Here is a 12,169-nt window from a genome sequence, read left to right on the forward strand (position 1 = left end):
TGGTTTTACAATACAAAGTGCGCCTTAGAAACCTGGAGAGGTGAGGGTGCTCAAGTTGAAGGTCGTTTTGGGCGGACTTTATTATGGATTTCTAACCATATTTTTTTTTATAGGTCCTTATCTCTTACTTCTACAAACTCGGGTTACAAAAGAAGGGAGCAAAAAAGAAGTATTAGCAACAACCGCTTTTTTTTTTATGAAACAATTCATAATATTCATATCGACCTGTTATCTGCCCCAGCATCTAGCATTGAGTAAACCCCATGCACCAACTGTTCTAGTCCTACTTATATTTTGCTTCATTTCTTGAACAATCACAAATCCCTTTTTAATCGTAGTTCTACTCACAGGATTTTCATATTCCCAACCTTAGCATTCAATTTGTATTCTTGAATAATCTAATTTTTTAATAATTCAAACATTTTATTTTATCAAGTTCAGCATTAACCAAATTAGTCTGTATTTTTATGTTTCAATAAGATTTTATTTGTAATAATTAGTTTTTTTAGCTAGTTAATTGGTCACACTTTATTGATGAAATCTATTGGCTTAATATTATCTTGGTCATGGGAAAAAGCGAGATCTAATGCACTTTTTAGATCTAATAAGTTTCGTGTCAAAATGCAAAAATTATGTCTCAAATATTTAGTATTTTCTTATTTATCATCTGTCTGCTATCAAGAATGCCATCACCTATTATAACTAAGAAACCTAAAGAAAGTTAAAAGAGGAAAGAAAAGAAGGAAACTCAAAAAGAAATAGATGCAGAAATAAAAACAATTTCAATAAAATAAAGATAAAATAGGAAGAGAGATTTGTGGAAGAAGACATTTCTATTTCTTTGGAAGGAATGTGGAATCCTTATATTATAAGATATATGAAACAGAGAAAATCCGACTGAATGGAAAAGAAAAAGATGAATTCTGCTTTAAAGAAAAAGAAAAGAATGGGTTGAAAATCCCTTCTATCTCTTATTTTCGATTATCAACGATATAATCAACCCCTGCGATATATAGAAAATGATCAATTTTTCAAATGCTGTAAGAAATGAAATATCTCAATATTTTTTTTGACACATGCAGCCATAAGGGATTTTTCAATATATCGCAACTTGCAAGTTTGATGCCAGAAGTGTGTCTCTTGTCACCAGATTGAAGCCAATGGAAAACTATCCCCGGTGGATAAGAAGAGAGCACTCAAAATCTTACACTGCAGATGCCGAAACAAATTCATGGTCAACATAGCACCTCTTAGCCCATAACAGGACGTGAACCGTACGGTGGTTTCTCCTCAATATCCAAAAAAAAAGGCAGCGAAACCAGTCTTCATCAAGGCTTTTTTTTAGCCCATCCAATCAAATCAGACCAACCAGATTAGTCTCGCGTGTCCAAACTCCATTAACAAATACCCTCCCTGACAACTTTTAAGTTCTAACTAGCGCTTAATTATCAAAGCCATACAAAATTGTCATCTTTTTATATGATTGAACAAGTTAACCTCTTTCCTCTAAAATATGATACATAATGTAGTGATTCAAGAAACAAGAAATACAACTATATATCCAAATCATCATCTGGATCCTCATCAGAATCAAACGACTCTTCATCTGAATCACGAATATAATGTATCTGAACCTTGCCATCATCATCTTTTTGCAAGTTAAGTTTACCAATGGCAGAAACAGGGTCATTAGTGAGAGAACTGGATATGTCATTTTTCTGTGAACTTGCAATTGATCTTCGCCCATCATAAATCTCTATATGTTTGCCGTTCCCTGATACAGACACAAAGAACAGCAAAATCTTTCACAAAAATTCCTATTTTATAAATGATGTTTCCTGGAAAACTTTTAGGACTACCCCATGCTGAACAAATGGTAAACTAGTCTCAACAAAACAGCCAAAAATGTAACAAACCCCGCCATTCAAATTCCACCCCCCAGCCCCCAACAAATCCCAAAGGAAAAAAACACTTAAAACTAAGCATGGTGAGACAGCCAAGTGGAATATGACATGGAGAAAAGTTAGGAAATCAATTGCACCTTGGTGTTCAAAAGGAAGTACAACTTTTGCCCTATCAATTCTTTCCTTCTCTGTAAGCTGGAGATTGAACTGAACCTATTGAAGATGAAGTGCAGAAAATGGTATTAGTGTCAAAATTTCTAAGTTCAATATCCAGACGTTGACAAAGATAGATGTCCTTGCCTATATAGAATAACTCACCTTTGGTAGAATGCTTTCACTGTTAACACCATTCCCCGAAGAAACTGGTACAAATTTAACTCCTCCATGTTCCACGAAAAATTCTTCACACTATCATTGATTTTGTACGGATCAGTACCCATATGACGTTCTATATCTGTGTATGTGTGTGTGTGTGTACACACACACACAGACCTCGTACTATCATTGATTTTGTATGGATTAGTATTCATATGACGTTGTATGTGCGTGTGTGTGTGTGTGTGTGTATGGAGAGAGAGAGCTTACTAGAATTTTGACTCTCCCATTTCGACGCTTTAACCGTAAATGTAATTTGCCCCTAGAGTCCTGTTCAAACCTACATAAGCTGGCATTGCTACTATGTGCAACTAGAGGTATGCGAGCCATTGGCTCCAAACCTGCAACCATACTGGACATATATTCAAGAGCTGCAACCATCCTAGGCTCATGGAGGTCTGAATGCATTAACCATAGGAGAGATGAAACTTGATCTGCAGCAGAAAATAAGTTACAGTGAACCATAAATGCTTGAATTACACTGCATAGAAAACAATTTTGAATACAAAAGTTGATAACAGAAGACAATACGTATCACACCTATTAACCAAAAGCCAAATATCAAAGTTTCAAATCATAGGCCTCTACTGGATCCAAATTGTTGCTGACAATTAGATGGCACAAGATCAAATTAAAATATTCACATTGAAACTCCCAAAGTTGATGCCCAGCCACCTGATCAGCAGGTCAATGGCACCAACCATGTGCAAATGGTAAAGTCAGCTGGAAGATCATGAATTGAAAGCAAAAGGGAAATCAGAGAAGATGCATGTTTTTCTGTAACAAAGAAACACTATCAGGACATAATTCAATGAAGGATGTTATAATGCATTATTGCATTATAGACTTCAATTTAGCAAGGTGGCTACATATGATACCAAGGTTTTGTGCTCAGGTTCTGTCGCATCCATGTTGGGATATACCATTTTTTCAACATGTGCATTAAACTATCATTCTTGAAAATTTCAGCAAAAATTTTCATTGGCTTATGGTGGCGCTGGACTAATTAACAGTGGTAGGGACTGCTAAAGCCAGAAAGCATAACTGATTTGAGAAATATTCACAAAGTTGGTATTTTGAAAAAGAGGAATTCATGTAAACTTTCCCATACAGTCATACTAATACCCCTTTGCAGAAGTATTTTTGTCATATGAAACTAGTGTGAGAAGACTATTGCCAAAATGGCTGCCATAAATTGGGAGCTGTATTTGCTGCTGGAAATGAAAATGGAATAATTTCAGCAAAGAGCTTTACCCATCCTTGTGCAACTTGGTGAAGCACCCATGGAGTTGATCCTAGCAGAACAAATTTTAGGTTATTAGCTATGAATGTGTGATATTTTTTGCACTATGAAACCATCCCTGTAAGTGAACACATGGTGTGGATATTTGGATCTTGACATTTCATGTTGATGCTTAACCAGGGTTACCTGAAACTCCACTTACATGTGAGAAACTCATTTCCTGGGAAACCGTTTCAGATACTGAAGACCATGTATTTTCAAAACTTGTGGGAAACTTCTAAAAAAGCAAGGGAAACCCGTTTCCCATCGAGTGAGAAACCTGTTTCACATCACATGAGAAACCTACTTATTTTATATGGGAAACTCGTATCCCTTATTTGGGAAACATGTATCCATACTTTTTTGCAAGTTTTTCTTAAATATTAAATTTTCAATGTAATCATATATTTTATAAATTTTTTATTAAACATTACTATTTATCATAATCAATAAAAAAGTAAGTACACTTGTAATATTCTTCATCCATATTGTTGACATTTGCACTTTATATATATATATATATATAGTTTCCTGTTTCCGTTTCCCAACACGATTCTTGTTTCTGTTTTCCTTCCCGGCACCCTTGTGCTTGACCAACCATCATAACCTTGTGCCAAGGTTGATCCAACAGAACGATGTAGTGGAGAAATGGTTAGTCTAACTGAATGCCATGGAGCATCAAGAAATTGTTATTAAAAATAAACAGGAAACCCTTGGACGCAATAGACAATTCATAGAAAATGTTCATAATCAATGCATATGAATCAATGAAGTGATTCTTTGCAAATTTAGGGTATGTTTGGTTGCATTCAAATGTGATTTGGAATATCATATAAACGAGAAAATGAATCTCATTTGCACAGCTAACCAAACATGTGATTTGGAATATCATGCAAATGAGATAATGAATCTCATTTGCAAAGCCAACCAAACATGTGATTCGGAATCTCATGCAAATAAGAAATGGAGATCACATTTGAAGTGAATCTCATGTGATTCCGAATCACATGTGATTCGACATGAAATGCAACCAAACATACCCTAAGTGTTAAAACTACAGTTATAACAATACAAAAAGACATAACCCACAAAAGAATGTTTTAGTTTATATCTAATTCCAAAATTAATAATCTCAACAAACTCTACGGCGGAGTTTTCCTTAATCAGGGATTCTTTTAGACAATTCAAAACCTTCAAATCCATACCCAAATTTGATGGTTATTTACAAAATAACCCTAGTTCTTTTAGACATTTAAAACCTTCAACTTCATACCCAGATTTTTGCCTATTTCAATAACATGCAACATCTTTCCTCTGTTATCCCATTTCATATCCACCAGTGGCTGAAGTTAATATTATCTCTCATGCATTATCCATCACCTATCCACCATTATTAACACCATAGCATCATTGCCATCATGGCTGTGAATTACTACTAACCTTAAATAACAAGCAAGAAGTTGCATCCTATTGTGCACGATGAAGAAACATCATTGAGGTGCTAGCATGAACATAACATTGTCAATGGCTTGATTAAAAGTTGAAAAAAGAAAATGAATACAAAAAGATATACAAAAATGTAAAATAGATGCCATGCCTAAATCATGTGTGTGTGCATTGTGATTCAGGAAAGATCTTTGCTAGATCAAAGGGGTATTGATGAAGATGAACCTGATCACAATATGAGAGATGAAAGGAGGGAGAAATTCTTCAGCTTTGTCGTAGAAAGGGCAAAATTGTCAACTTGTTACACTTATAAAGGTGAAAATGATATCAGAAGAAATTGAGTGTAAAATGCAAGTTTTTTGAAGAATTTATTTGGTTAACACTAGGAAAAATAGGGTATGTTTTTGAAATACTCAACATTGAAGAGGCCAGGTACGTCTTAGTAAAAAACCGTGTGTGTGTTTATCTGCCTAGGCAAGTGCTCCTTTCTAGCCCCGTGCTTCCACATCATAATTATGTTCCAACTTGTAGAAATAAGGAAAATGTACAAGAATTTGCATAGCATAAAGCATTATGTAACGAAAAAAATCAATAACATTCACAATAGAATTATATTACTAACATAACATTATGTAAGATGATGTTCATTGAAAAACGTAGTATTTGCAAAGCAACCCTGGTCAACACCTTTTGCAGAAGATTATGAAACATCTTGCTATCATCTTTCGTTCTTTCTCAATCTCGGAGAAAAATATAATAGGACATCAGAAGGTGGATATTTTCAACTATCTGATAACATACCATGACTACGAAGATTGTTTATGAGGCTAGATATCAATTGTACTGATGAATGTCTAATCAATTCACTTACCTGAAACAACACAGACACAAAATAAGAGAAAAAAGAAAACCCAAGGATTTTACAGTTACAAGCTAAGAACCATAGAGAAATTAAATTTGTCATGAAGAGCTTCCAATCCAGCTGGTACATTTACAAGATTGCATCACAATTTCAATCCTACTAAACTCAGTCCCAGGTCTGCTGGAAACCAACTCTCGGAGACTGCTGTTAAAACCGGTTCAAAGGATAAATCAATTTTCTAATGATTTGATAAACCAAACTATTTAGAGTCAATCACAAATAGATTTGTAAAAAAAAAAAAATAGGTAAAAACCAATAACAAAGCAAGAATACAAAAAATATGAAAAAAATAATATATTGCGAAAAGTAAAAGTAAATCAGACTTTCACCCGACCTGAATAGATGTGAGAACGAACATGCAACAAAGTTAACTCTCTAAAGTCTAAACCAAATTTGGCTACTTTATTGCTTGTTCCCTCTCGTAACTCACCCATTCAAATCTAAATAAACAACAGAAAAAAAGATAAAGATTGAAGGCTATGTCACACGAACACTGCATTTTGCCCTCCGTACCCATGTCGACAAGCGTGTCCCCATGTCGACACAAAGTTGACACCTGGACATGCCATTTTACCCTCTGTACATACAAGTTTGTATTCAATTTATAATTTATAATTATATTTTCATCTTATAACTTTATATTTTCAGTATATAATATATATTTTAGATATAGCATATATATTTAGATTATATTCTGTTTATTTTGAATTTATTTTGTACTTATGTGATATCTATATATATATATAGCCATGTCCCCGTACCCGCATTTTTTTAAATTGCCATGTCATACCCTCCGTACCCATACCCATGTGACATAGATTGAAGGAGTGAGAAAACTTAACAAAATTACATGGGGAGTGGGGTTCTAGATAGGGTGGTTTGGTAGAAAGAGTTCATCTGAGTCAAAGAAATGGCTGATGGTTTGGAGAGAGAGAGAGAGAGAGTAGTTTGCCAAGATTTGTTTCACATTGCTGGAAATCTAACCAGCAAGCTCAACTTGGATGTTGGAATGGGTCTGATTGGGAGAGAAGATTTAGGACAAAAAAAAGCACAAATAACACAAGAAAGGGAATAAAAAGTGACGTGTGGTTGTTAACAGTCATAGTGGTCAATTATTAATGGTCGTTGTTCGGATAAAAAGAAGCCTCATCGATACAAGGCATAAAAGAAGAAAGGAAAAAAAATGGTGGTTGTCCATGATCATTAATGGCGTTGAAAGGAGGGCATCAACACTCAGAGAATTAAAGGGTAGAAGTTGGAAAAAAAGATTCAATCAACTTGATGACATCTAAAACTTTGAAAACATGGTCAGGTGCATGCTGACCACACCAGACATCATGTTGACAGCAGCAATGGCACACACACACACACACACACACACACACACACACACGTGTCTCCCTCTACCAATACAGTTTTTTGTACCTTTATAAGCACCCATATTTGATAGATGTGCATAAGCATCTAAAAACTATTTAACGCAAAAATTGAGAATAGTAAGGTTACACCCACTCGAGCACTAAAATACTTGAGAAATGAAGCAACCAACATTTACCAATCACTGATCATTTGCATTTTTGGCTGCTGGTATACTTAAGGGTTTAGGAATGTGGAACAAGGTAGCTATTAAATATGCATTGATAGTCTCGTATTCCATCCAATAAAAAATTGTCAAGTAGGTAAGATTATTCATTAACTTGTACTTTGATATACATGAAATGGAGGTGAAGACAAGAAATCACCCAGATAATTGAAGTACAGAATAATGACGAATGACGAATGTGGGCCACTTTATGGATTAATGACGAATCCACCTAGCATTTAAATTCATTTTTCTGGGCATGTTTTGTGTTGACTTCATCTATCATAAAAGGCTAACATACTATTACTTGTGATTGTACTGAATAATATTACCGGAAGCACATATTATCTCTCACCAAATATGTCAAAATATGCATGAAAGAATAAATCACAACCAGTTTATTAGGAAAGGAAGAAAAGGATCTAAGCAGACATAGAAGGTCAAACAAACCAAAACAGTAGATGATATGTCAAATAATTATACAAATATAATTGTAAAATGAAGTAAGGAAAAAGTTACCAAATCAATTGCTACTGAAAATCGACCTTTCCCTTGTCCGATGGTTTCTGTATGTCATATATGTAAATGGCATTTAGGAAGTTATCAGTCACAAAGCAAGTCATGGCACATAAACAAGACAACAGACCAGTAAAAGGATACCTTTGCCAAGATCAAGAATAGAAGAGAGTAATTTATTTGTGTTAGTGACATCCTTAAAAAGGGACACATTGGAACTATGGGACAAGTCACTATTGTCATTGACATATTCTTCAGTGCAATTCAAAAGTCTGTCCTTCCAGCCAAGAGGATCTGAATGGCAGTCTAAAATCTGAAACCTGAGCCATCAAAAAACATAAATAAATTACAAGCATAAAATTTCCTCCAATGAAAACACTAAGTTATGAATTAAATTAAGTATATTTGCTAGAAAACAAATGGAAACACGAACAGCCTCTTGCTTCTCAATTTCATAAAAATCAATCTTAACTCAAGAATGGTGACATCTTCTGCATATATCAATCCTAACAATCTAGGAACTAGACTAAATAGTGGGGGGTCCAGGGGTTAGGGAACCGATAATGATTTGTTGGTTAGAAGAAAGCCATTAATTTCATCTACAAGAAAAGAGGGCAAAAAAATAAATTAAGAAAACAAAATAAGAATAGAAGGAAAACCTGTGATATTGTAGACTTTGTGGCTTATATCTTTCCACACCTGCACCTACATGGCTACATCCATAAAGGAATCATCGGTTCAAAGACCTAGGGAATTTTTTGGTTTAAACTTTAAACACATGAAAGCGTTCTTTTTCTTTTTTATACTTGAGCTTGGGAATAGTCCCCACGGTATTTGAACCCGAGATCCTTTGGTTGTGATAGTGTGACCTAACCATCCAGCTATCTCATTCAATCCCACATGGAAGCACTTCTTATATGTAGGTATTAATGTCATGAAAGCTATTGAGATGAGGATAAACACTAGCATGTGTGCATTAACAATTTACAATTTATAAACTTATCAAGCATTTAGCACCTGCTCAAACTTCAAATCAAGTTGGTGTTCCTAACAGTATTGCACTTTTCTTTTGGTGCAAACAATGCTTGTGCAAGGCCACTTTGAGAAGCCATGCCCAAAATAGCAAGTATTAAGTGGAATAAATTTTTTTTATCTGCCAAACTACTTTTTCAACATAGATCAATAACCAAGTTTCTTTTTGTTTTATGTCCAGAACTACTTTTGTGATGAAGATGAACAACCTTTCCTGAACTACTTTTAGGACAAAGATGAACAACCAAGTTTCTTTGAACGCAGAGCCTCCAGTAATCTACTCTTTAATGAATGGTTAAGTCAAATTGGTTAAAGCAAGTGCTTCCATCTGCAAAACTAGTTACTATTAAAGAATTTATGGCAACAATACAAAGCATTTTATGGTGCAAACAAAGGCCTCAGTAGGAAATACAAGGGGTCATTTACTATTATAAAAAATGTAGGAAATTTTGTATACATGCTGCCTTTAAGACGTCATAGACAGCTCTGAGAACTCATACAAACTGTCGAAATTCAATTATTCTCTTGCATCACTTTATTTTATTGGTGAACAATATTATAGCCCGTGTTGATCAAGAGATGCCATCTTCGAATCCCAATGAATATTATATACAACATTCAGATGTACAGGAAGTGTGCAATAGCTCCTCTATATCATAGATATTGCAACCATGTATCTGCAAGACTTGCATTAGCAAATGGGAGATGGTAGTTTGTTGTTTGATTGTTTCTGAAAGTAATTGTGCATCCTCAACCCACATGCCTGAAAGAATCAAACTCCGCAATCATGGACAGAACGATAGCAAGAATACCCTGTTATAAACAATAACGCATTACAAGACTATACCTAAATGGAAATAGCAAAAGAATGACCAAGATAACATGAATAATATAATTTAGATGGCATGATAATGATGAGATGTCTTTGGTCCTATGAAGCATTAGGACTACTGATACTAATTGGAGGTAGGATGACCTGCCTAAACATGATATAAAGGCAGAATAAGTCAAATCTGAAAATGCTCTACTATATGCTGCTACTGTTAAAAGTTAAAACGAATCCTGTTTTATTCTGCATTCTCTTCTTCTCACCCAAAGCTACAACAAATTATCAAGAACAATGGGTTGGCATCTTGACCTAAGCAGTTCCAAACTAGATGTGATAATGGTATATCACCAGCTATCAAGTTAACATCCATAAACCGAGACAAAAAAGTTTTGAATTAAAAAAAAAAAGAAAAATAGAAAGAAAGAAATTGTCTACTTTATGCAAGTAATCACGAATGAAACTTCATAAAAATCTTGATTCTTTGATGTCAAAATAGCCGAGGACGCAAAATATTATCATTTCCTACGATCAAAAGTCTAACCAATCCATGTGATATCGATTCCATAACAATCCCGACTATAACTTCAGTTCCTTGCTTGGAATTTAGTCTTATCAATCCGACAACAAAATGCCACTCACGACTATAATAACAACAACGATGAGAAATACAGTTAGACGCTTCAGAACTATTCATGGTGGTGATGGTATTTTCAGATTACCATCTCTCCGAGAGCGTCATATCAATCCCTCTCCTTTTCAACAAGTTTAAATAGTAAGTAGGCTTTCGTGCTGATGTGATGACCACCAACCCCCTAGAAAAGAACAGATCAAATTGAACCATCAAAACCCCCAACAAGAAAAGTGTGTGTGAGAGAGAGTAACAAACTTACCGAGCTTGAGATCTTCCAGAGGAGACGTTGGAGCAAAGGTTGCAAATGAAGTGATCAACAATATGAAAACCCAATTGAATGCTCAACGAGTCCTTGACCATGAGGGCAGGGGCATGCTCTCCCTCCAACACCCCATCTCTCAAAACCCTAGAAACCGATTCAACCATTCTTGAACTCTAAAGATCCAAACCCTCCGCTGTTCTCTTCTGAGACCGAGAGTACTTCCGACCCTTCTGAATAGCTCTCGCGCGCGCGAGAGGAAGGGAGACAGGTATCTAAACTAGGGTAGGCACAAACGCCACGTTCCGGGTCAGCCACCCTGACGCGATACCCTTACTGAGGTAGAGTCACTAGGGTGGGCACAAACGCACACGTTCCGGGTATTGCCACCCTGACCCGATACCCTATTGGGGAACTTACTCACTTATACGCAACCAGCGATATATATATATATATATATATATATATATATATATGGGAAACTAGCTTATGTATTCCTTTTAATTTCTTTCCCCTTTCTCCTTCCACAACCTCTACCACCGCTCCTTCCTCCGCCTCTCCGCTGACCCTTCATCGCCGAAACGGCCTCCCTGCCGTTGGACAGCCTCTCCGCACTGAACCTCTCCCTCTCCTTCTCTCCCGTCCTCTCTCTCTGCACGCAGCTCTCTCCTCTCTCCACTAGGGACTGTGGACGGCCTCCTCGCCGTCGTCCACGCCCTCCTCGCCAGTTCTCTCCCTCTCTGCACGCTGCTCTCTCTCTCTCGTTACTGCGCTCCACCAGGAACGGCAGACGGCCTCCTCGCCGTCTCGTCGAACGTCCTCGCACAGTGGTGGTTCTCCAGTGAGAGAAGGGACAGCGGCGGGGAAGTCGGTGGTGGAAGTGGAAAGGAGAGAGGAGAGGTCGGTGGTGGGAGGGAAAAGAAGAGGGGGGAAACTGGAGATCACGGTTTCTATTGGTGCACAGGAGTTTACATATTTGATTGATATTCTAGTATATATATATAAGAGATACGTGTTTACATGAGAATTGCAAGATAGGCAGAGGATGATTTACTTCGTTCATAATGCCTATTGCTAAAAATCTCTGATATAATTTTTTAAAATAATCATCTTTCTTGTTTAACGACCTTTTGCGAAATCTCAATCAATGTTGGCTACAATCGTATGAATCATCAGTCCAGTTTCAGGCTCTGTTTGTTAGCCATAGGGGGGACGACGGAGGTTCATCAAATCCCAAGCATATCCGTTGATTGGAGCCACTGTTTTGGGAGGAGTGGGAGCGGTCTTGAGAGGGGAGACGGTGTTATAAATCATTGGTGAGGATGTTGTTGCCAAATCCACATATTTCATGACCGTTCTTAGCAACGGCACCCAAAAATAGCCTTGGTAAA

The 12,169-nt window shown here is 36.4% G+C and overlaps 1 protein-coding gene across 1 annotated transcript; it reads right to left on the reverse strand.

Moving 5' to 3' along the window:
• Positions 1-1,361: 1,361 nt before the first annotated feature.
• Positions 1,362-10,945, reverse strand: LOC149836478 (elongator complex protein 5-like). Its single transcript, XM_090005377.1, has 9 exons — positions 10,779-10,945; positions 10,608-10,700; positions 8,172-8,347; positions 8,031-8,077; positions 5,809-5,878; positions 2,490-2,713; positions 2,223-2,312; positions 2,042-2,117; positions 1,362-1,774 (listed from the first exon to the last, which is right to left on the reverse strand). The coding sequence occupies exons 1-9, from the start codon at positions 10,943-10,945 to the stop codon at positions 1,554-1,556; spliced, it is 1,164 nt and encodes a 387-aa protein (XP_089861503.1). The 3' UTR covers positions 1,362-1,553.
• Between the last annotated feature and the right edge of the window lie 1,224 nt (positions 10,946-12,169).

The sequence above is a fragment of the Nuphar pumila genome, chromosome 5 (assembly GCF_984573655.1).
Source record: "Nuphar pumila chromosome 5, dmNupPumi1.hap1.1, whole genome shotgun sequence".
Taxonomy (NCBI): domain Eukaryota; kingdom Viridiplantae; phylum Streptophyta; class Magnoliopsida; order Nymphaeales; family Nymphaeaceae; genus Nuphar; species Nuphar pumila.

Bases quoted from the DNA above. Each gene is read 5' to 3' on its own strand.
- LOC149836478 (XM_090005377.1), bottom strand. From the start codon at position 10,945: ATGGTTGAATCGGTTTCTAGGGTTTTGAGAGATGGGGTGTTGGAGGGA. The intron at 8,078-8,171 runs GTATCCTTTTAC...TATGACATACAG, and splicing joins TATTCTTGATCTTGGCAAAG to AAACCATCGGACAAGGGAAA. The intron at 2,118-2,222 runs GTGAGTTATTCT...CATCTTCAATAG, and splicing joins GTGAAAGCATTCTACCAAAG to GTTCAGTTCAATCTCCAGCT.